This window comes from Cibotium barometz, chromosome 48, assembly GCF_041138505.1.
Source record: "Cibotium barometz isolate CiBa-2024 chromosome 48, ASM4113850v1, whole genome shotgun sequence".
Classification (NCBI taxonomy): Eukaryota; Viridiplantae; Streptophyta; class Polypodiopsida; order Cyatheales; family Cibotiaceae; genus Cibotium; species Cibotium barometz.
The window spans coordinates 28,854,459-28,880,242 of NC_141093.1; the positions used below are offsets into that span (position 1 = coordinate 28,854,459).

The 25,784-nt window shown below is 45.6% G+C and overlaps 1 protein-coding gene and 2 long non-coding RNA genes across 3 annotated transcripts in view; 2 read left to right on the top strand and 1 right to left on the bottom strand.

Annotated features, from left to right (window-relative positions):
* Positions 1 to 227: 227 nt before the first annotated feature.
* Positions 228 to 1,804, bottom strand: LOC147611036 (uncharacterized). Its single transcript, XR_015263945.1, has 3 exons — positions 1,169 to 1,804; positions 684 to 782; positions 228 to 357 (listed from the first exon to the last, which is right to left on the bottom strand). It is a non-coding gene; the product is annotated as an uncharacterized LOC147611036 (long non-coding RNA).
* Positions 263 to 25,784, top strand: part of LOC147611037 (uncharacterized) — a 45,601-nt gene continuing 20,079 nt past the window's right edge. The window contains exons 1-2 of the long non-coding RNA XR_015263944.1: positions 263 to 363; positions 726 to 788. This is a non-coding gene — a long non-coding RNA (uncharacterized LOC147611037). The remainder of the gene's footprint in view (positions 364 to 725; positions 789 to 25,784) is intronic.
* On the top strand, positions 7,741 to 9,469 carry LOC147611038 (uncharacterized). Its single transcript, XM_086785683.1, has 2 exons — positions 7,741 to 8,900; positions 9,078 to 9,469. Exon 1 carries the CDS (start codon positions 8,045 to 8,047, stop codon positions 8,642 to 8,644), a length of 600 nt encoding a protein of 199 aa, XP_086641809.1. The 5' UTR covers positions 7,741 to 8,044; the 3' UTR covers positions 8,645 to 8,900; positions 9,078 to 9,469.

The following is a 25,784-nucleotide window of genomic DNA, read 5'->3' on the forward strand; positions in this document are numbered from 1 at the left end:
TAAATCTGGTTTTATTCTTTGAAAATCGGTCAACCAGGACGCGTTTTGCTGCAGCGAGATGCTATGGCTTGGAAGAGACAAAGCTGGGAGAGATATTGCAGTTAGAGAGAGAGAGAGAGAGAGGGGGGGTGTGGTGGTGGTGGTGGTGGTGGAGGAGGGGAGGGAACGTGGGGCTTGACGACGAGAGAGAGCACGCTCGGAAACACGCACGATTAAGAGCGAACCTCGCGCGTGTGAACGTGCGTGCCCCCTCTCGCCGCCAGGCTTGACCGCACACGTCTCTTGCAAAAATCCTTCCAGCTTTCTCTCATGTCTCTGTGATCAAGCCTGAAGACATGAAGTCGCACGTGCTAGACACTCCAGGTAAGGTCTCTCACTCTCTCTCACACACACTTACATTTGCTGAGGATGCCCTACTATTTCTTCCCATAGATAGTCTCATTTGGCTTCTGCAGCTATGCTCTCTTTACTCTTTACTCAGAAACTATCGCCGTTTACTTTAGTTTTTAGCTTTACACCAAGATATGTGTGTAAGCGTGCGAGAGACAGAGAGAGAGGCTTTTTAATCATATGATTGCAGAGATGTTAGTCTCACCTACAATATTCTTTTTGATGATTAACTATGTGAAGAGAGAAGAGAGAGAAAGAGCTCACATGTATGTGAATGTGTGCGCCCCTCTTACCTCCAGGCTTGACCGCACACGTGTCTTGCAAAATCCCTGCAGCTTTCTCTCATGTCTCTGTGATCAAGCCTGAAGACGTGAAGTCGCACGTGCTAGACACTCCAGGTACGGTCGCTCTCACTCTCACTCTCTCTCTCTCTCTCTCTCTCTCTCTCTCTCTCTCTCACACACACACACACACACACACACATTTACATTTGCTGAGAATGCCCTACTATTTGTTCCCAAAGATAGTCTCATTTGGCTTCTGCAGCTATGCTCTCTTTACTCTTTACTCTTTACTCAGAAACTATCGCCGTTTTACTTTAGCTTTTAGCTTTACGCCAAGATATGTGTGTAAGCGTGCGAGAAAGAGAGGCCTTTTTAATCATATGATTGCAGAGATGTTAGTCTCACCTACAATATTCTTTTTTATGATTAACTATGTGAAGAGAGAAGAGAGAGAAAGAGCTCTCATGTATGTGAATGTGTGCGCCCCCTCTTACCTCCAGGCTTGACCGCACACGTGTCTTGCAAAATCCCTGCAGCTTTCTTTCATGTTTGTGAGATCAAGCCTGTACAAAACATAAAGCGTGTAAAGAGATAAGATCTCATTCCTCTCTGTCGTTTACATTTGCTAGAGATTACCCTACTATATGTTTTCAAAGATATCTCATATGTCTTCTATGGTTGTGTTCTCTTTATTTCTTTTGTTTAGAAACTATGATCATCTTACTTTTAGCTTTGCACCAACAAGAGAGAGAGAGAGAGAGAGAGAGAGAGAGAGAGATATGATTGCATGACTACTATGCCAACTACAATACTATGGAAAAAAAACAAGATGATTGCAAGAGATATTAGTCTCGTATCGAAGATATTTTGCTGATTTACTATGAGAAGAAGAGTTATGCGTATGATTGCAAGAGATGTTAGTCTCACATAGTTTTGAACGATGATTTATGAGAAGAAGACATGCGTTATGCTTGTGAAGAATAAGAGACAGATTTGCCTTTCTTGATGGCCATTGCTCATAATGTCACTAATTAGCTTTTGTTTTTTGATATCCTCAAGCACGTTCTTGCATCATGCATTTTTGCATGATGCTTGACTTCTGACATGTTATCCTCAAGCATTAGCATTTGTTTTATGATATCCTCAAGCACACTCTCTTCGTGCATCATTCGTTTTCACATGGTGCTTGACTTCTATACATATGGTCATGACATGCTATGTCATGACCTTTGCTAAACAAAGTTTTCATGTGTGATTTCTTTCTTACTTATAACCCTTGTAGAGAGAGTTACTTAGACATTGCTTGATGTAACACGTATTGGGCTCCCACGAGGTGCCTATCAAAGGTGTAATCTTGGGCAGGAATAAGCAAGTTGTAACCAATGAAATTTCCTTACAGTGTTCTCATTTATTACTTGTCCATCTATGGGTGAGGACGGTGTTGAGAAAAGTAGTACCAAAGCGTAGCACTAGGAGATTTCCACAAAATAGGTAGACCGGAGGTCTCTATCACCTTAAGGTTTTGGGGTCTAGATGACTAGAATTTCTGGAAACCTCGAGGTAAGTGCACATTGGCGTGAACACATGGATGGGTGACCTCCGAGGACTTGCCTCCCACCCAATTTCCAACATATTTCAAATAGGGCATTTGTATGTTTCTATTTTAGAAATTGTGTTGAGGAGTCATCTACTCTATTGTGTGCTTAATTTGGTGCAAGGCACTTTGTCTTTTTCTTTTGAAGAAGGGAGAGATGGCACCCATCTTAAGGTATATTTGCTTTGGTATGATACTGGCATATGATTCAAGTACAGTGCAGCTTTGATCTTTGATCCATAGTAATGTGGAAACGCAGTTTCCATTTCCTTTTCCGTTTCACGTTTCTTAATCTCTCAAATTTTCCCTAACCTTCGATTTTTCTCGATTTTCCTTGCTATCTCCTCCAAATCATGGTCCACCCCACTTCTCTCCTCTATTTTTCCCTCATTTTACTAGTTTACTGTTATGTATACTACACAAAGTTTAAGAATTGCTATTTGTGTTTCTGATTTCCATTGCTTCGGCATCAGGAAGCCGTTGTTTCCGTTTGATGCAACTATGCCTTGATCTTTAAATACCTTCCTTCTTGCTAGGTTGATTATTGGCCTATGAATCCAAGCTGAAAAGGAAGCGAGAACTTGCTAAACCGAGTAGAAGCTATGCTAGACTAGTAGATGGCTTTCTGTGTTGGATTTTCAGATTCTTGTTTTGCAAGGTTGAAGGATTCTTATGTGTTGGGACTTGACGATTCTTGTTTTGCAAGGTTGAAGCAAAACACCGATTTTCCTGTGCTCTCTTTGTTGAAGAAGATTGTTGAATTGTCTTGGATGATTAGAGGGGGGAGATGAGGAGCCTTGCGATTAAAGCTGGTTGGCTAGCTTCACGCAGGTAATGTCTACCTTAATTAGCATCTTCTTGCTGCATAAACTTTATGCCCAAACAGTAATGCAATTGACCAAATCTGACAACTCAAAGGCTGTCCATAAATCAGCCATTGTTCCGCGTTAAGATCATGTCATCAACATAGAGAATGATGACCGAAATTTCTAAACCTTCCTTCAGAATGTATAGAGTACTCTCTCAAGTGTGTTAAGGCACAATACATTGATGCTTAATCCCTCTATTCTGCATAAAAGCTTTGAACGCATTAGATATGTATTTGCCCCCCTATCTATATGGAGGATCTGGATCTTGCATCCAACTTCTGGTACATGATGAGGATGATCATAGTAATCATAGCCTTAATTAACTTAATTATTGTAGAGATGAATTTAGATGAATGCAAATGCAACTATATTAATGATGAATTTAGATGAATGCAAATTATTGTAGAGATGAATTTAGATGAATGCAAATGCAACTATATTAATGATGCAAATGATTACAACTGAGATGAGATCTGTGAAGAGATCTATGATGGTGATGTTGATGTTGAAACAACTCCAACTGCTGAACTTCTGACTTAATTAACTTTGATTTGATGATTAGAATGAATGACCTCTTTGTTTATATAAGGATTGGAGGTGCTAGTCGGTCACATAAGTTGCGTCGGCTTGCTTTTTAAGAACCCGACTTGGATAAATGCTTTTTTATGTTGATTTTGCCATGTGTCAATGCTGCCGATTGGGCGTGTTATGTTACTGACTAGATTTGGATCAGGATCAGGATCAGATCCAACCTGGTCTTCAATGCTAGATATACTTGCCTAGATGATAATGATGCTAGCTTGTCACCGTGCAACCTGAAGGGTGTGCACGTGACAACTTCATTCTCAACCATTACAAGATAGTGCAGAAATGCACTAAAAACCTTGTAATTGCCCCAAAAAGGGTTGAGCACAATCTTGACACACACGCGTAAACTATTAATACTATTAAACAAGATGAAATGGCACAAAACCAAATGACATAGCAATGCTACAATAGGGCCGGAAAGGGCTGACCCTCCTTGTAATATGATTGTATTATCAAGGATTTCTCAAGATGTCCATACTATGGACGGATAGTCCTCCTCGAGCAATTTTCCCATCCGACGGCAATTGGAAGCGTTGTCGGTCATGGCTTGCACCACATTCTCTGGTCTGACCTACATGTCACAATGCACATGAATGGACGCAATGAGTGTATACAGTATGAGACTTAAGTCATGACATAGCCACATATGACATTTTCTAAAGCCAAACTTTAAACTTTAAACTTTAAAGACTTGAGCTTAATTTGAAACTTACCTCCATGTTGGCTTGCTTAATATGGCGATATATGAATGTGCTCGATGTTTTCCTTCCCGCCTTTCTGAAATCCACGCCCCGCACAAAGTATGTGCCAAGAGGGCAAGAGACAAGAACGTTGATGATACCTCTCTTCTTTCGGTCACTCCATCCGTCGGAGAGGATGCTACACCCATACTTGGACCATGCCGCCCGCACCGCGGACTGAGAGATCTATTGATTCCCTCCCTCTCATCCACAAGCCTCTTTGTGTGCATGTCATGATAGGAGACACCAATCCATCCTTTACATGGGTCCACATTTGCAATGGCTTTCACCATTGACTTCCATTGATCTACCTTGAGCACGTGGAATGAGATATCGTACAGTATTGTACCGTACGAACCATACGGTACAAACCGGTTCATATCGGTACGAGAAACAACTCTTGTTGCCACCAGTGATTGCCTCACCTGTGAGGTGGGGAGCTGCTACGCGGACTTTGTCTTGAGGATCTGTTAGCTTTGCCAATGGAAAATAAGCATTGAACTGATGAATAAATTGATTGACAGCTAAATGATCACACTTACTAAAATTCAGTTGAGTTCAGATGACGGTTGTTGATGTCATGAGATGCTGGCTGGTAGCACCTATGGGTGGGGAACTGAAGAAAGGTGCTGATATTTGAGATCTTTTCCCGTTGGTGTTCGAGTAAACATGCGCTCTCGATCGAGCTCTCGTTGGTGCTCTGAGAGGACTCTGTAACCACAACTCAATCTAGAGCAGTCCAACTTTGCGAAACATGTCACAAAACCATTGACGAGGAAAAGGATAGCGAGGAATGTGCATCTCTTCCAGAGTTGGAAGACTCTGAGAACTGGATGCATATCCGAAGCGGCGAGTTCAGCTTGACATCGGTCTCCTTCAAGCCTACGTTGGTCTTCTTCAAGCCTGCGTTGGGTTTCGAGTAACATGCACTCTCAAGCGAGCTCTTGGTGGTGCTCCCGAGTGGCGAGTTCAGCTTGACGCCGGTCTTCTTCAAGCCTGCGTTGGGCTTCCTCATAGTCCCATCTGTGTGCTTTTTCTTCCCGCTGTCTGGCTTCATCCTCTCGTCTTTGTTGTTCCATTTGAAAGAAGAGGGTGATGAAGTCGGGGGTAACTGGAGGAGTGGGTTTTGCTGCTATTGCCTCCAAGAGTTGGAGATGCTCCGTAAGAGGTTGGTTCTATGCTCCGAGTAGAGCTATGGTATCTGTAGTAGGAGGAAGAGCAAGGTCTCCTTCAGGGGAGACGTCTTCCTGTTGATGTGTACTCTCCGCTATAGACATGTTACTGAAGTCGGTGGTCGTGCCGGAGCGAAGTATGACCATCCAAGGATGCTCTCACGGTAGGATGCGGTGTGTGTGTGGACAAGCTGAATCTAATACCAATGTAACATGCAACGGAATTATGTGTAATGAAGGATCCTGTCACACAAAATCTCACACCGTCTTCTTTATCCTGAATTTCGCGAGTCTTTAGCAATCCACTTTATCACTTCAAACTTTAAGAAATGAGAGAGAGAGAGAGAGAGAGAGAGAGAGATCTGTACACCTTATTGGGTCTCAAATTACCAACTGAAGGGTCCCCTCCTATTGCTAGGAGTATTTGCTTTATTATCTTTGAAGAGAATGAATGACGGATTGAAGAGAATGAATGACGGATTGACTTGGGACTGTAGATAAGCCAAACGCAAGACCTTTGAAAGACCAAGAGTCGGGCTAAACTGTACACAGCTGTAGAAGCACCAATGATGACCGATCTCAAGCCTATACACTCTTCCAATGGAATGTAGTGTCATGTGCACATTGTGTATCTACCGTGTGCTACACACACACACAAAACTAGCTTCGAGGTTTGGGGAAGCTTGGAGCTAGGCAGGCTAATTGGCGAGCGGAGTTAGGGATAGACTAACGGGCGGGCACCCAAGTATGGATGAGTGGGCACCCAAGTGTGGACGCTCGATGACCGGCCAAGAGCCTATAAAAGGGTGGCCAAATTTAGTCATTAGTTCATAGAGTCTCGCGTGTCTTTGTGAGAGCTCTATGGTCAGGAGCCTGGATCTAGTGCAGACGTGTACCTGCTTTATGCAGCCGAGGCTGGCAGCAGTCTCGAGGCCCACGAGGGTAGCTTTGTGGCAGTATGGGACGTCACGAGGTAGAGATTGGTCGGTATGTCCATCTAGTTAGCTCAGCTCGTGGCTCAGTGGGGACAACCAAGACTTGTGGGCCACGGCTGTCAAGGTTGGGAGGTGAGTCAGGCCTGCACCCCCTTCACGTTTGTTTGGTTTGTTTGCAGGTTTTGAGTCTTGTACAAGGAGCGTTCTACGAGGTGATCCTATGGGGATTTGACAGTGGTATCAGAGCAAGCCTCGTGAACGAGCAAGTCGGTAGGTATAGAGAAAGAGGTCAAAGAAAAGGTATGAGTTCGTGAAGATTGCTGTTTTTCTGAGTATACTGCTGTTTTCTCGGATTCAATATGTTTCTTTGCATTGTAGGAACCCGTGATGAAGGTTTGGTCTTGTATGGGTTGTTTGCTTTGCAAGAATTAGGGCTTAGATGTTTTCAACTGTGTAAACAGTTGAAGAGAGAGAGAGAAAAAAGAAAAATCCAGTCAGCTATTTTTGTAAGAGAGAGAGAGAGAGGTGTGACGTCAGGGTGTTGTAGTGCAGCCCTGAAGCTTTTGTGCGCAGCCAGGGCGCAAGCAGTCGTTGGTGGACTGGTACACGCAACCAGGGTAGGTGGCCATCTGTACGCCCAGGCTGGCCAGGTATGTGTGCAGGCGCAAGCAGGCGACTGCTTTTGTACGCAGGCAAGAGACAAACGCAGGCAAGAGATAGCTTTTGCGCAGGCCAGTTGGATACACAGGCGGCAACAGCGCAAGCAGGCACAGGCGCCCAGGTGGATGTGCAGGCGGCCAGGTACGCCTAGCAGGCGGTTACGGCCATGTACATACGCGTAGGCGCCAACTGAGTACAGGCGGCCTAGATTCGTGAGTCGGCGGCAGTTATGCAGGCGTCCGTAAGCAGGTTCGGCAGGCAATCAAGTGGCGCAGAAATTAGCAAAAAAGCAATCGACAAGTCATTTTTTTTTAGCTTTTGTTAAAAAAAACAATCGCCTGCTTTCGGTGTTTTTATATGTGCCTAAGTTTTTTTTTTAACCCACACTTAGTGAAAGGGGTTTTAAAAATCCAAATTTTGCCTTGCAAGTGTTTTTTATTATTAAGAAAAGCAATATATATATATATATATATATATAACAAAAAAAAACACAAAAGCAAAAGCTAAGTAAGCTTTTGGGGAAGCCTATAAATTCCCCTTAAGCAGGCTTCTTGCCACACATCTCTTAAGCTCTCAAGCTCTCTAGCACTCTTATTTGTGCAAGATCAATCTTTTCTCTCATCTTGCCTTCTTTAAGATGTCGACCCAAGAATCCGAGTTGGAGCCCATTCCCGAACGTGAAGACCTGCTGGCTACAGAAGCCACCGATTGGCAATCTTTTTGACGATTTTGTTTCAAAATCAGATTTCCAAGAGTTTAAAGTTACTCTCGAAGCTTCTTCCTCGAAACGTCAAGCACAAATTGCCGCGCAAATGCAGGCTTTACAGAACTCCATCTCTTTGTTGACCATTACCCTATCTACTCTTTCGGATATGGATACTTTGGCATCTGCTTTAGGTCCTAATATCACTCAGGAACAGTTTGGGGGCGATCAAAAGCAGCGTACCAAAGAGATAGTGGACACTTGGCTACATAAGTGGCAAGTCCATTTTCAATATCATCCATATGACGATGGCAAAAAGATCCAATTAGTAGCAGGTTTCCTCTCAGGCAAAGCTTTGCTTTGGTGGAAAGAACTCAACCCTAAACCAACGACTTGGACACAGTTCGAAGAAGTCTTCAAGAAAGAATTCCTCAAGAAAGAGGATGACTATGATATTGTTGCCCGGTTTGCTACTTTGACCATGACCTCGCAGAACCTCACTTATGAGGTCTATCTCAAGAAATTGCAGATGAACGCTACGAAGATGGATCCTACTACTCTTTTGGGGTTCTTCATAGCTGGTTTACCCGACTCATACCGTTTACAAGTTAAAAACAACAAATGCAGAACTTTGGACGAGGCCATTCATCCCGCTCGTATCTATGATGATACAATGGTCTCTTCCAAGTCTAAACCCGTTACCGAGTAGGGGAACAAGCACAAAAGGAAGTTCTCCGCACCGATGGCTAGCACAACAGAAGGAAAGTCTTCTGACCAACCTTCGAAGAATTCAACTTCGACCCCAACGAAGAAAAAACGTCTCCTTAAGGCTTTGAAGCTCAAGAAAAAGGGACGTTGCTTCATTTGCGAAGAAAAAGGACATGCGTAACGAGTGCCCGAAGCAAAAGGGTGCAAAGACCAACGCAGGACCCAAGCCAAAGGCAGCTAACCAGTTGTCTTGACAGGTACGTCAGTTACTGTACTTTCTCGTCCTAGTTCAGTTTTGATTGTCTGTTCAACTCTAAAGTTTTTTGGCGTGCATGATCTTCTTCGAGTTTATGGAGAAGTGAATGGCCATAGAATCCACATTCTTCTAGACCCTGGCAAGCTCACACAATTTTGTTAATTACAAACTTGTGCAGAAATTGGGTCTTGACACAACACCTAGCGATCATACCTATGAGGTACGCCTACCTGCGGGTCGGCAACTGTGGGATCGAAAGGTGGAGATGCTACCGATCTGGATTCAGGACTACGAAGATACTTTGGAATGCGAATATGATAAAAATATTGGATGATATTCCAAGGCTTCTGCCATGGTCTATGTGCAAATGAGATGAATGATATGCAATATGCAACCCTGATTTGATGCAAACCCTAAGGCTTCTACTGACTCTATATGCATGAATGATTCTCTCCAAGTGGGTTAAGAGACTCGACTAGCTGACTGACTGACTCTGTAAGGCTGAGGAATGACCTACGTAGCTCGTACCTGACATATCCTAGACTGACGATTACAATGGGGTCATGTCATACGACAGTGCGGAGTGCATGTGACATTATGATATTCCGGTTGGCCTGGGGACGTAATGTCTACGCCCACAATGACCACATGCTACAAGCAAATGTAAGTTTGATTGACCAATACATTGTTATGCATGGCATACTTGCATGCTTGGAACTGTTTTCGCGTGAAATGTTTTACTGCCTGCAAGATATGTGTGTCTAGTTTAGGGCAGGGGATGCCCTCTCATGAACCATGCACGTGAATCTGTATTTTGATCTCACTTGTGGGCTGAGTGATTTCCATCTTCTGCCTAAAAGGGGGCGCCGTTAGGTGTTTGGAGAAAAACATGATCGTTAAGAATGTCAGCAGAGCTCTAGGTTAAGACTTGAACTCTTGGTACACCATCTCCCTCTGCAGTGACTTCCACTACCATAGATGAAGGGCCGGTTTGAAGTTAGGGAATCTTGAAGGAAGGTTACAGAATTATTATCCAGCCAAGGCGACAGTTTGATGTCTAAATCACGCCTAATTTGTGTGAAGTTGCTCAAGCATGGATTCTCCTCATAGTGGGGGCCTTACAAAACATGATCTAACTAAAATCCCATTATAAAATAGAGTAAGGGTGGGCATGGATATCTAACAGATTGCTCTTGCGTGATAGTTGGACACGATTTTCTTGATATGGGAATTGTGCACTGATTGCTTTATTTTGGGCGGATAAGTACACAAGAAAGTGGACCCTTTGCGAGATTTATGATAATGAGCCATCGTGTGCCTGTGGCTGATTTTGAATGACTGAGACAAGGCGAACTTCATGTTTGATTATTTGGTGCTGAGACATGTAGAGCAACATGGAGTTGTGTGTGTGTGTGTGTTAATAATGTGACCTTGATGTGTCGCTTATGCAAGGGTTTTCTTCTGTTTTATATGATACTTTGGGAGTCGGGACTAATAGTTTTGAGAGGGACTCTATTGAGCTGGTCAGCTTATGAAGCCACTCACCCAATTCATCAAGAATGAATGTGAGCCAGGAAAAGGTGGTCTTTTGAACGACCTTCAATAGGCCCCCACCACAATGTCGTATGCTGTATGAGTGTTTGTCGAGGATCATTGGAGGGTTTTGTTTTTGCTTTCAGCGTGACCATTGCAGCGGCTAGTAGGTTGTGGATTGTGGATTTTTTGGCAGCAACATAAAATCATTTGGACTTTACTAAGGAATTGTCTACCTTGGACAGTGGCTAGCTATTGGACAGTGAAATCTGTAGATGATATGTGCTTCGAGCTCCGTTGTGATTGAGGGCGTTTTCCTTTGCCAACTTGTAGTGGTTGGTGGTGACCATGATGTACATGTTTCAAATTTTTGGATATTAGCGTCAATGTGCCTGTAAAATTGCGTCCCCACTTTTAGAACCATGCATGGCATCATGATGCTTGGCGTTTTTCAGCAATGGGCTGATAGATATCATACTGTTCGCAATGTTTGCATGCGCTCTTTTAGGGCTTATCAAAGAACTGATTGCATGTGTGCGTTGTACTTGATACCTTAAACAATAGCTCTGCATACACATTTATAGCAAGGTAAAAAAAGCTTTAAGTGCTGGCTAAGCTCTAGCTCATCACCCAGGCACAAGCTCTTCGTGAAGAACCTTAGAGGGTGAGGCTGAAAAAACGCCGAGCCAAGCTGTTTGTTCAAACCAACCTTGGTTAAGGGCCAATTTGGTTAAGGGCCAATTTGGGTTTCACCCTTGCAGGAACCCTAATCGTGGCAGTCCACTCAAATATTTAGGCCAGAGCGTATGACTAGACCTTGGTTAAGGGCCAATTTGGGTTTCACCCTTGCAGGAACCCTAATCGTGGCAGTCCACTCAAATATTTAGGCTTTTGCTACTTGTTGAAAGTGTCTAATCCTATGATCACCTTACAGTACCCTTCTCTATTAAGCAATGGACTCGTGTAGCCCTTCACCCCGAAATGTGTTCCATGTAATCTTAGGTGTCTTGCCCAATCGTGTCATCTCTCAAGAAGACGTTACGTTTACCAGCATAAGGTAAAATGGCAACGATCCAAAAGCCTTCGACTGCTGTGATCATTCCTCTGCTATGTGAATCCTGAGTCTCCAAAGGTCATTGGCACTAATGATGAGGCCTGCTTATTTGGTTTTTTTATTTTTTAATTCTGTAAACAAGTCCCCCTTTGGAGCAGGCAAAACTCGTCTTGCGGTGAGCTCAAGCCACTATTCGATACACTAAATTGCCCACCTTTGCAATGCAGTGGCATTGGGCAACCATTGTGCATGTGTGTGTGCCTGTCTCAGTCCACCATTCTCAAGTCAGTGCAGGGGTTCCAAGTTATTCAGCTTCTTTGCTCTTGCAGTTGGATTTTGATATTTCTTTTTCCTCACTCTCATTCTCCTAGCAAGCCTTTCTAATTACGTTTCTGCTTATCATGATGCCGCTCTTTTCAATTACCAGAGCTTTGTCCACTAGCTCCTCTGAATGTTCCTGTGGGTGAGAGACTATTACACACGTGGCATTTTATGTTGCTAGGCCCATTTAGGAGCCAAGTTTGCTAACTGTACTCATTGGAGGGTTTTAACTGCATCAGCATTTCCTTCGTTTCATAGTTTTTTGTTGCCTAGATCCTTGTTTTTTCTGGCTCCTGAATGATGAGGTAGGTGGATATTCTTGTCATGAGGGATGTTTGCAATCTTGCCCATGTTCTCAATTACAGGGTTTGACCACTTGTTGCCACTTCATGGTAGATCATGCCCGCATGTGCCCACATGCATTGTCCTCACCTTTAATGGTGCCTCTGTGCTGTGCTCATACCTGTGTCTCTTTCCTTTGCCCAACGAGTCTGCTTTCCTGTTTGCGGCTCAATATCTTATGCTTGCACATGAGGGTCTTGTTTGGCTTATTTGTCTATCGGATTGTAACGTAATGCTGAGTTGATAGGCTGATTCAAGAGCGAGGATCTGAACTGGTTTTTCTTGTTTGTTCTTGTATTATGTAATAAATACATGTACCTCATGAATGCTTGTTGTTGCAAGGCCTGCTTGCCATTAGTCAATCTCACATGGTATAGGCTATAACATTGGTTTAAATAATTCATGTACCTACATGAGCTGTAACACTGCGTTTGTCATTCAATTGCTAACAGTCTTTTAATCAAACATATCCATGGTGAAGCCAACGTTAAGAGGCCAGATGTGTAGATAACACTATGTGCGCAATGACTATTTTTTGTGTTTTTTTACCAAGCAGTTAAGTTGTGTAATCAGCTATTTTGAGCTCCTCTAATCTATTGGTTAACCTTGACATGGACGATCTGCATTCATGCTTTTGTACCACAGTAAGTTACGTGGTGCACACACCAGCAGCAGGATTCATTAGTGTGACTTTATCATAATCCTGTTTTGTTAGCATATGAAATGAAAATGTCAAGGGACATTCCACTGACCATGATCGATTATGTTTTGGGCTGCAAATGTGGTGTTTTAATGCATGATTAATCTCCTCTTTGTAGTTGTACTTGCTGCATTCTTGAGATATAGCATGATGATAGGATTTGGGCTGGCGTGCATTTTATCGTTGCAGCCATCCACCTCCTTTTCTACTATGAGAGGGCTACACCAGGCTCTTCAAAGTCCACGTTGTAGTTAGATCTGATCCCCTTAACTCACATGTTAGAAAGGATTAGGCAAGCCTATTTTACATTAATTACCTTTTCCCTCATACAGTCATCTTACCTTACCCTCTAGTTGGGTCTCCTCTGTTACCAAAGCAGGCTGCCTGCTTTGGTGTATCCCAGACTCCAGTATAGAATTCTGTCCTTACCTTGGAAAGTTCTCAAAAATATCCTATGACGATTAGAGGAAGTCCGAAGCTTTTACACTTACTTCTATGTGTTGGGGTAAAGGCATTATGCCCACCCTTATAGTGTGTACTAGCCCATAAGTTATAATACATAGTACACTTAGTACATTAAAAGTACTAAGTGCACTATGTGTCCTAGTGCAATATACATGTGTGATAGGGGAGTCACACACTCAACACTCAATGCTTGAGTTGACTTATCCCCACAACTCTCTCTCTTTCTCTCCCTTGTTCTCTCTGTGTATGTCTCCCACATGAAAAAACCTAACCCTAATTATCTCTCCCATTCAACTTGTATCAGAGCCTTGAGCTTGGCACGAGCAGAGGAGCTTTCTGGTGCTCAGCAAGGAGCACATGCACTGCAAACAAACAGGCTGTTGTGTTGGGCGCTGCAAGACAGTGGAAGTCGCCTGTGTGCAGTGTTGGCCACTAGGCGAAGGCTTTCAAGCGTTGGGCACTAGATGGCTGGCTTTCAAGCGTTGGGTAGTGCACCAGGAAGGGGGCGAACCTTCAACAAGATCGCCGTCGACCATCAGCTGGGAGGAGTCGTCGTGGGGCAGCGTCAACAGCCGTGAGACGCCGACTCGTAAGAGGAAGGCCCATCACGTGTAGTGCTATCCACTAGGCAGGCGGGCGTCAATACAACTGGCGAACATGCCTACGAGCGAACCCGTAGTGCGAAAGGGAGGCAGGCGATCGTGGAGCTTTTCGTGCATCCATTCGTGCTTCCCCGTGGCGACGTGTAGCGCTGGCCCTGGGCAAATTTGCTTCGCTCCTCGTCACCTTCTCCTTTACAGCAAACTCGAGCGCGTTGAGGCATCCGGGTGGTGGTCCGCGTGACTAGGCGAGGTGGAGACGTGGGCTGCCCAGCAGCTGGGCGTAGGCAGTCAGAAGACTTGGGCTGCCCAGCCGCAGCCACGCTGCCCAATCAGGCAGCGCAGAGGGCTGCCCAGCCAACCAGGCGCAGCCAGCTCAACAGCAGTCAGCAGCACGTCGTCCTCGCATCAGCAGTACCTTCAACATCCACATAGTCAGTGTGTGCAGCACCTCATCAACAACAAAAATCGACGCCCCCTTTTCTGCAACAGCATCAACATCATACATTCAGCCTGCAAATTGTAGAAAAACAAAAATTACCTGAGGTATTTGCTTCAATTTTTTGGAATTTGCATGTCCAATTTGCAATTGAGCAGGTACAATCATCAATTGAGCAGGTCAGGTGCCGAATTGCTCAATTTCTGAGCAAAATTGGCAAAATTGGGTGACATTGGTCACAATCAGGATCAATTTGCAGGAAATTGGATGTCAAAATTTGGGGTTTTTGATGTATTTGTGCAATTGGGCATTCATACATGTTGTATGATGTGAGAAATCGCGCATTCAGGAAAAATTGCAGTGCAAATCAAGGGGCTTTTGTGCCGATTGGGTTGGTTTGCATGCAAGCAATCGCATTTGATGCTTTGGGCAATGTGTTGATGCCTGACAAGCACTCAATGTGCCTGTAAATCAAGGGGCTTTTATGTACTGGATGTTTATGTGGCCAGGGGGGAGTACCGTGAAGACGCTGGATACCTTCATGTGCGTCAATGTACCATGTATGATCAGCAATTGATCTTAAATCAAGGGGCTTTTCAAGATTTTATGCTTGTTGAGCTTGGCAAAGCAGTAGGCAAGACTTTTATGCCTTGAATCCTCAGAAATCAGCTTGCAGTCAAGGGGCTTTTGCCCAATTTCTGTTCGGGACTGTTGTATGCAGTGTTCGGGACTATAAAAGTCTGATTTTCACTCATTTGGACAGCCAGGAGAGCATTTATTGCTACTGTACTTGTTGGTACAGATTTGGTACAGCTTTGTACAAGTTTTGGCATGGCTGCACATTGTTTTGAGTGAGCAAAAGGTTCAATTTCAGTTGTTGTACTTGCCGGTACAGGTTTGGTACATCACAGGTGAGCACTTGGTACTGTTGTACAGTACTTTGGAAGGGGAACATAGCACATTTAAGGTGCTGTCCTAAATCTGTAGCAACCAGATTTTGGTGATTTCATCACATACAGTGGGAGTAGAGTTGCATTTGTGCTTCCGCAGTGGGAGATAAAGCTTGGGAGAATAACTGTGAGCACTTTGTGTGCTTTTGGTGCAGTGTTTGCACATTTTGCAGGGAGTCAGGCATTGACAGGTTGCATATTACTATGGCAACCACAGGTGAGAGCTCTTCATTGCTTCACATCAAGAAGCTTGAAGGCTCACATAACTATGATATTTGGCAAACCCAGTGCTATAATGTGTTGCTCCAGAAGAAGCAGCACAAGCCTATCAAAGAAAGGGGTGTAAAGCCCGCTTCTCTTACTGCTGAAGAGTGGGAAGATATGGATGAGCTGGCAAGATCTACTATCATGTTATCTGTGTCAGACTCTTTACTTTTCAGCATTCGTGAAGAGAAGACAGCTTGGGGAATGTGGCAAAGATTGCAGGACTTGTATGCCCAGCAAAGTGCCTCAAGCAAAGTGTATTGGTTGAAGAAACTCATAGGTCTTCAGATGAAGGAAGGGGCGTCTATGGCAGCCCATCTAAATGAGTTTAATGGTATTGTCAGCCAAGTCATTAATCAAAAGTTGGCAATGGACGATGAGTTCAAAGCCACTTTTCTGTTATGCACTTTGCCAGAGAGTTGGGACACATTCAGGACAGCCACTAGCAATTCGAATGCTATGCTGTCATATGCAGATGTTGAGGGTGCTCTTCTTCAAGAAGAGATGAACAAGAAGAACAATTCTGTTGGAAAGTCCAATGCAATGAATGCACGTGGGAGATCCCAGCAAAGGGGTAAAAGCCAAGAACGGGGAAGGAGCAAGTCTCGCTCCAAAAAGGACTTGGAATGCCATTATTGTGGCAAGAAGGGACACATCAAAAAGCAATGCTACAAATGGAAAAATGATCAAAAAGAAAAGGGAAAAGGCAAAGACAAAGACAAAGATGAAGCCAAAGATGTAAAGCCAAAGGGCAAAAGTGGAGTCAAGATTGAAGAAGTCAATGTGTCACATGCAGGTGACAGTGAGGATGAAGTCCTATTCACGACTTCACTTGATGCCCGTTCACTTCTTACAGGAGATGGTCATGGTATGCACTCATGGATCATTGATTTAGGTGCCTCCTTTCATGTCACAGGTTGCAGAGACTTGTTTGTCAGGTATACTGCTGGCAATGAAGGAGTAGTTTATTTGGGTGATAACCATGCATGCAAGATTCTTGGCAGAGGTGATGTGAGGCTTGTGTTTTCAGATGGCTCACAGCTTATGCTCCATGATGTCAGGCATGTGCCTGAGATCAAGAAGAACCTGCTTTCTACTGGACAGCTTGATGATGCTGATTATGTTACCACATTTGGTCGTGGAAAGTGGAAGATTAGTAAGGGCTCACTGGTTGTTGCCAGAGGCTCTAAGGTGGACACTCTTTACTTCATGCATGCAGGTGTTTGTCGCCATGCTAATGTAAATGCAACCGAGCTGCCGGAAATCTCTATGTGGCATAGCCGGTTGGGACACATGAGTGTCAAAGGAATGGAGCAATTGTCTCGTTTGGGTTACTTGCCTTCTCTAAAGTTTTCAAGTTTAAGTTTTGTGAGCATTGTATATATGGCAGGCAACTCCAGTGCCCCCACAAGAAAGCTCTTGGACAGAAAGATGCTCAGTTAGAGCTTGTGCATACAGAGATGTATGTGAGATGCCTGGGCTTTCTTTGGGAGGGGCAAAATATTTTGTGTCTTTTATAGATGATGCCACACGCAAGGTGTGGGTTTATCCTCTTCGTTTGAAGAGTGATACATTCTCAGTGTTTGAGAAGTTTGTTGCTCATGTTGAGAATCAAACAGGTAAAACACTGAAGGCTTTGCGTTCCGACAATGGTGGAGAGTATATGTCCAAACAGTTTCAGGACTTTTGTGATGCTAAAGGCATCAAGAGGGAGCTCTCTACTCCTTATAATCCTCCACAAAATGGGACAGCAGAGAGGATGAACAGGACCATTCAGGAGAAGGTCCGTTCTATGTTGTCACATGCTGCATTACCTCATGGTTTTTGGGCTGAAGTTGTTATGACAACCGTTCACCTTATAAACAGGCCACCTAACACGAGACTTGGTGGGAAAGTGCCAGAGGAAGTATGGACAGGGAAGCCTCCGTCATACAAGCACTTGAGAGTGTTTGGTTGCGTTGCGTACGTGCACATACGCAGGGAAATGCGCACCAAACTTGATCCTAAGTCTCACAAATGCATATTCCTAGGATATGGTGACAGAGGTGAAATGGGGTATAGACTTTGGGATCCCGTGAATAGAAAGATTATACGCAGCAATGATGTCATTTTTGATGAAACATGCATGTATAAGGAGCCTGCAAGGCAACAGGAGCCTAGCAGAGTCATCTTTGATGATGATGGACATCATGGACAACAACCAAGGGCTGTAAATCAACCATTACAGCAGCAAAACCAGCCCTTAATTGGTGTTGAAAATGGTCGAAATGGACAGCCAGAGATGGCAGAAGATATCCCTATGGATATCCCACAGTTAAAGGAGATACCGGGCATGATCTTTCAACCTTATGGCATGGAACAGGAGCCACCAATAGGTGATATGCAGGCTGGACAGCAACCTGCAAATGATGGTCATTGGGTACGGAGGTCCACAAGACCCTCCAGAGCCCCTGACAGGTTTGTTCCAGGGGTTGACTACTTGATGCTCACTGACTGTGGGGAGCCCTCATGTTATAAGGAGGCTTTACAGAGGGCAGACAAGGCTCTTTGGGAGCGTGCCATGAAGTCAGAGATGGATTCTCTGCACAAAAATGGAACATGGAAGTTGGTGCATTTGCCTGCAGGCAAGAAGGTTTTGCCATGCAAATGGGTTTACAGGCTCAAAGTTGCACCAAATGCAAAGCCAAGATACAAAGCCAGGTTAGTGGCTAAGGGCTTCAAGCAGGAATATGGTGTGGACTTTGATGAGATCTTCTCTCCAGTGGTCAAAATGACCACACTTAGAGCTGTATTAGCTTTGGTTGCTCATGATGATCTAGATTTGATTCAGATGGATGTGAAGACTGCTTTTCTTCACGGTGATCTCCATGAGGAGATATATATGCAACAGCCAGAGGGTTATGCAGTGAGTGGAAAAGGAGAAGCTTGTATGCAAGCTGAAAAAGAGTCTTTATGGGCTCAAACAGGCACCAAAGAATGGTATCATAAATTTGATACATTCATGAAATCCCAGAATTTCAAGAGAAGTGACATAGATCATTGCTTATACACAAAGAGAAGTGACATAGATCATTGCTTATACACCAAGAAAGCTTTGGATGGCAGTCTATTGATCCTCATCTTGTATGCTGATGACATGTTGATTGCCGGGAAATCTCGTAAAGAGATGGATGCCTTGAAGAAGAGGCTGCATCAAACCTTTGATATGAAGGATTTGGGTGATGCAAATCACATTTTGGGTATGCGGATACTTCGGGATAGAAATCAGCATGTGTTGTATTTGTCTCAGAAGGAATACATTGGCAAAGTTTTGCAGAGGTTCAATATGGACGGGGGGAAGAAGACTAGTACTCCTTTGCCTCCATATGTGAAACTCAGTGCTATGGACAGCCCACAGTCAGATAGTGGCAGGGCTGATATGGCCAAAATTCCGTATGCTTCAGCTTGTGGCAGTCTCATGTATGCCATGGTTGCTACTAGGCCGGACATTGCATTTGGAGTGGGAGTGGTTTCTAGATACATGGCCAACCCTGGCAAGAAGCATTGGGAAGCAGTGAAAGGTGTCATGAGATACCTGAAGGGCACACAGGATATGTGCATTTGCTTTGGCAAACAGGATGCATTAGTGCATGGTTACACGGATTCGGATTATGCCGGTCATCCAGATAACTGGAAGTCTACTACCGGTTATGTGTTTACATTCACAGGAGGTGCTGTGTCATGGATATCCAGGATGCAGAAGTGCACAGCCTTATCTACTACAGAGGCCGAGTATATTGCAGCCACAGAGGCTTGCAAGGAGGCATTATGGCTATCTCGGTTAGTGGTTGATTTGGGTTATACAGGGGATATTCCATTGTTGCATTGTGACAGTCAGAGTGCCATCCAGTTGGCAAAGAACCCGGTCTTTCATGCAAAGACGAAGCACGTGGATGTGAAGTATCACTTAATCAGAGAGGTGATAGAGAACAAGCAAATTCAGCTTGTTAAGATTCATACGGATGACAACCCGGCTGATCTGTTGACAAAGAGTTTGCCTCCGGAGCGGTTTGCTCATTGCAGACACTTGATGGGCATTGGATGAGGCCAGTTTCAGCCTTGATATGGCCTTGTATATTATCATGTACATGCTGATTTTTCTTTTCCTTCATTTAAGGGCACTTTGCCTTTAAGTGGGAGGTTGTTGGGGTAAAGGCATTATGCCCACCCTTATAGTGTGTACTAGCCCATAAGTTATAGTACATAGTACACTTAGTACATTAAAAGTACTAAGTGCACTATGTGTACTAGTGCAATATACATGTGTGATAGGGGAGTCACACACTCAACACTTGATGAGTTGACTTATCCCCACAACTCTCTCTCTCTCCCTTGTTCTCTCTGTGTATGTCTCCCACATGAAAACCTAACCCTAATTCTATACTCCCATTCACTATGGGCTGTATTCACCACTTCATGGCCAATGCATGTGGAGCTATTTATTGGAGCACCGTCCCATGGGCCACCACAGACTTTGACTTACTATCTTGAGTTAGTCTTTGATCAGTGGTTATAATGTTCAATGGAGCTGTAAGCCTGTACCTGGTTCCAGTGGCCTCTATGCATGAAGTTGCTCATATTTACTATATATGGATGTGTTATGTGAGGCTCTTCAACAATCAAGATGTTAAAATGTCAGGTTTTTTTTCTCTGAATAGCACTAAGTTGGTATAGTTACTCAAGTAAAGCTGAGCCCATGGTAACAGATGGGCCCCTTGTCTCTATGCCCTAAGATGTAGATTACAAAATATATTTTTGATGCATGCATGGTACGCTAAGGTTAAAAATCCACTCACACTACAGATTTACATCATGTATCAAGCAAGGAGCACTGCTTTGTGAGTTACCTCAACATCTCCTGCCACTTATCTTGAAATAGTGGGAAGAAGGTCTTCAAAAGTTGCTGGTTGTCTTTCTAAAATTTGTTGCTGTTCTTATTCACAAAATAAACCTTCAGTAAAACCCATATGAATGTAATTTAAGGTGAACGTAATTAAAGCGTACTTGAAAGATTAATGGAGTTTGTGGATCTGAATTATGTGTGGCAGTTTGGTTCTTGTAAGTTTGCACTTTGGTTTTTGGTGGACGATGTGTGTGCCCATGACAGAATTAAGCAAAAGGACATTAACCATTGCACGGTTAGTATTCAGTCTTCCATAGATAAGATCCTTTGATTCAGTGTCGATATCACACAATGACCTCCTCTTATTGAAAAAGGGAGGAGGGACAACTAGTATTGCTGGGTGATGAAAAAGTGCTCGTGGACATGGCTAATCTCATGGCAAATCAGGGATTAGCCATGTCCACGTGTGATTTCCACGTGCATGCAGGTGACAAATTCACCCTTGCAAAATAAATTCAATGTCTTGAATCCCCTTTGAGGTTATGAAGGCACCTTTAAAAGCACTTGCAAGACTTAGATCTGTTCTGGAGTGATCATGAATCTGGCACGTTTTACCACTCCACGTAAGATTAGGTCCTCTCCTTTTCTAGGGTCAAATAGTACCACAACGCACTGACCCTTCTCTGTCTGGTAGCTCTTGAGCACTGACCCTTCTCCGTCTGGTAGCTCTTGAGCACATTCTTGAGAGATCTTTTTTCAGTTTTTTCTTTGTGCTTCTGTTTAGCTCTTCAATGACCACATTGGGCCTTCCTGATGCTGGGAGAGGCTGCTTTGTCTTGTATCTCTATTGAGGCCTCCAAGGTGCCTTCAGAAAGAGCATCGGCAAGACTTCAGTTTTGTGCAGGAGTGGTCATCAATCTGGGAAACCCTTCTTGGTGTCTTCCTCACGCTTAGCTCTTAAATGCCCACATTAGTGCTACGTGATGCTGGTGGTTGAGTCTGCTATATTGTTGGCTGAACAACCACCAATCCAATTGAGGGTAATTCTTAGTGTCACCTGATTATGGCACTTGAAACAATTGTTCTCCACATGAAATGGCAACCATCTCCTCTATGGATAAAAAGCCTCAGTGAGTTGGTCTTGTTGTCCTCATCTTGGGTGTTTTTCTATTCATTATGTGGGGCTGGCTTGGAAGAGAATGACTGTCCCTTCCTTCCATCTACCCCAACATGTGAGAGAGGAGGGGAATAGTTGAAGAAAGGGGCATCAGGGCAAGCTAATTATGGAAAGAGGAAAATTGTGTTAATGTCTTTAGGCTTCAAACAGTTCTTCTATCTGCAATGGCATTCAGGGCAAGCTAATTATGGAAAGAGGAAAATTGTGTTAATGTCTTTAGGCTTCAAAGGCAGTTCTTCTATCTGCAATGGCATTTGTTTTTAAATTTTTTTCTCAAGATGTCAAACTTACAGTGTATCTTATTGATAAGTCTGATGTCACAAAATTAACCTGCACAAAGGAATTTCGGGAACTGATAAGTATGTGGTAATTGGCTGGCTCGCTGAAGCTCCCGCCGTCACCCCCCTGCTCGCGCTGCTCACCCCTCGCCTCCCCTTCCTCGCACCCTGTCCCCCGCCTGCCAGCGCTTTTGCGCCCCCCTCTCTTCTCGCGTCTCACCTTCCCAGGAGGCCCTGGCAGTTCCTTGGCGTTCACCTGCAGTCCGGAGAGCGCTGAGCACTGACCTCGCTCGAGCATCACAAAGGAGACCTATGCCGATTAGGGCTTCACGGATTTCATCTATCCGCAGTCGGCTGAGTCGCCTTGGCATTAGACAGCGCTCGGAGGCTTTTGATTATACCTTCACACGGCTTTTTGGAGCAGAGGGCCCCCATGAGCCAGCACCCATCCGAGTTCATGTAGTGATACCTTCGGCCCGCGGGGAGGAGGCACTAGACTCAGCGGTGGCCTTCTCGTTCCCTCTATGTGGCCCTTGCGACCAGGAGTGGACTCTAGAGCTCGCTCTCAGCACTTTGAAGACTCAAGCAGTTGAGTTTCCTTATCACATGAGCGATCTGGAGGTGACACATGTGATAGGCCGACTTTGGAAGTTGGCTCATTTTTTCTTGGATCCCGGGAGTGTGGATACCTCAGGGATTCGGCATTTGGTCGTTCGCATAGTGGCAGACTTAGCACGCGACCCTAGATACGTGTGTATACACGAGGTTGCTTTGTCAGAGCAGGAGGCAGTCGCCATGGGCCACAGCCACTGGCGCCTGATTCGGGATTCTTGCAGCACACCGGGTGGGCAAATTCGCAGCCGCTCGGATGGGGACTACTCTCCATCCAAGCCGCTTGCGAAGGCCCGCCGTACAGCTGAGACAGCATCCACCTCAGCAAGGCATCCATGAGGATTATCTCATGGAATGTACAGGGCCTTGGCGGAGCACATTTTATACGCTATCGTGGTTGCTTGAGGCAGGAGCTTCAGAGATGCCTGGTTGGTGGCAGCATTGATATTTTGATGATGCAGGAGCACCACTTGGGTGAGAGCAGGATCCGGAGATATGGTTCGGTGATGCCTGGTAGATGGGACACTTTTTGGTCTGCAGGGTTTGGTCCTTTGGGTGGACAAGGAGGAGTATGCATGGTCATTGCAGATGTATGGCGGCAGGCCATTGTGGATCGAGGGATCATTGTGCCTGGTAGAGCACAGTAGTATGTCATTCTGAGGATGCATGATGAGCTATTGGGCATGCTCAACGTCTATGCGCCCAATCATGCTAGTGCCAGAGCAGAGTTCTGGACCCAGGTTACGGATGCATTGCTAGAGGCCGCACATTGGTGTGTCGGGGGAGACTTCAACATGCTTGAGGACCCGGCAGATAGGGTGGGAGGCAGTCATGTTACAGTGCATGGCACGGAGCTTGCAGCTTGGGACCGGTTGTGCATGTCACTGAGGATCACTGATGCATGGCAGCATGGGGCTTTCTCCCGGTCTCAGGACAGTCTTAGTTTCTCCCGGTTGGATTGCCGGCAGGGAGGGACTAATCTATCACGGATTGATCGCTTTTATGTGGGCGACTGGTTAGGGGAGCGAGGGGGCTCCGTCGGCATTCTCGCTGGCACCTCATTTTCAGATCATGCGCCAGTTATCTTGACATTGGAGGAGAGGACACGGGAGCCCAGCTTGCAGTTGAGGATCCCAGAGAGGGTACTTACAGATCCCAGTCTCGCTGAGGACATTGAGAGGATCTGGCATGATAGTCAGTGCTCTGACCAGGATGCAGCGGGCCAGTGTGCCCAGGGACTCATCGATCTTAGCTCTTTTCTGCATGCTGCAGCTTTGACACGGTTGGGAGAGATTCGCGAGAGGGAGCACCGGCTGAGACGCAGCCTTGCTTCGCTACAGCGCCTTCAGGAGCAGCAGCCTGCATGTGAATGGGTGGCGTCCCAGCTGAGCCAGGCACGCCAGGAGGTTCGAGAGGTAGAGGAGCAGAGACATGAGTTTTACTATCGTCGTCAGGCCTCTCAGTGGACGTAGCTTGGCGATAGAGTGACTGGAGAGTTTTTTGAGATCACTGGGGCCCGACATGCGCGAGCAGGAGTCCGCCAGCTTGGTAGACCGGATGGATCGGTAGCTACTGAGCTCGGGGAGATCAGAGCCATTGCCACTGCATTCTATAGAGACCTGCTTTCAGCGGAGACTGCCACTGAGGATCGAGATGTTTGCAGACAGACTGTGTGGGCCCATGTGCAGAGGAGGGTCACAGACCGTATGCGTACAGTTCTAGGTGCGCCTCTGTCAGAGATTGAGCTTGCCGAGGCCTTGAGGGTCCTGCCGCGACATAGTTGCCCAGGGGAGGACGGACTGACGCCGGCCTTTTTTATGCGCTATTGGGACCTTTTGGGGCCAGGCCTCCGCAGGGGCTTTCAGCATGTTTTGGACACTGGGGTGATGCCGCAGAGCTTTTCAGAGGGCTTGATCTATCTTATCCCCAAGGGGGAGGGAGTATCATATGATATTAGGCATTGGAGGCCTATTACGATCCTCAATACTGTCTACAAGGTCTTAGCAAAGGCCTTGAGTTTGAGGATCCAGCCGTTCCTGGGGGAGTTGATTCATGCTACTCAGACAGGATTTGTCAAGGAGCGCAGTATCCTTGACAACATCTTTACTTTCTGGGAGGCGACGGCCCGAGCTAGATTTCTTGGCGAGGACTTGGTCGTGATGCTTCTCGACTTTGAGAAGGCATACGAATTGATTGGGGTTTCTTAGAGGGCACTATGCTTCGCCTGGGCTTTGAGCCAGGATGTATCAGAGGGGTGGCGGCTCTGTATTCCACAGCTCACAGCCAGGTGTTGATTGCAGGAGGACGGGGGCCGAGTTTTGAGCTGACCAGATCAGTCCGTCAAGGGTGTCCCCTCGCCCCTTTTCTTTTTCTCTTCTTTGCGGAGGCTATGAGCATGTATTTGACGGCAGAGGAGGTCGGTTTGAGAGGACTTCAGCTCCCAGTCCGGGGGGAGGACCTGCGTGATGCTGAGTTTGCAGACGACACGGGCTTATTTTTGCATGGCCAAGAGGCCAATCTTCTTCGGGCAGAGCAGTCGCTCCAGGTTTTTAGTGCAGCTTCGGGAGCATTGATCAATTGGCGCAAGACAGTGGCCTTTTGGATCAGTAGTGCTCCCACTCCGGCATGGAGCCCGGACCCCGGTTTTAGATGGATTCCTCCAGGCACAGCAGTGCGGTATTTGGGATGCCAGATTGGCCTAGATTTGTCACCTGAGCAGCAGATTGCCCCGCTTCTTCTGAGCATTCGGAAGAAGCTTTTGTATTGGAGTACAACTCGACTATCCTTGGCTGGGAGGGTGGTGGTGGCAAATCAGGTGCTGTTAGCGACCATGTGGTACATTACGTCTTGCTGGATCTTCTCGAGCTCTTGCATCAGCTAGGTATACAGAGGCTGATCAGGAACTTTCTGTGGTCTGGGCGGGACGGTCAGCCAGCTCGGGCAAAGGTTGCATGGGCAGTTATTACACTTCCGCTGGCTCAGGGAGGTTTGGGCATTATAGATCCAGTCGATCAGAGTAGAGCTTTATTGGGGAAGCTTATCGTTCGGGGGTTGCTTCCAGGCGCTGAGCCTTGGAAAGAGCTCCTCTTGCAGCGACTGCAGGCTCGGGCGCCCCCAGCAGCAGGGGGCACTTGGGCACCAGAGATTCGCTGGATCTTTATAGAGATGAGGAGCACAGGCCTCAGTAGAGGATGGGAGGACAGATTTGCTTTGAGTATCCTGAGAGCTTGGGAGCTGCTGAGACCGGGGCTCTCTCAGCGACCTCCTTC

What these genes read in the sequence shown, in the direction of transcription:
- LOC147611038 (XM_086785683.1), top strand. Translation starts at nt 8,045, where the DNA reads ATGCAGGCTTTACAGAACTCCATCTCTTTGTTGACCATTACCCTATCT.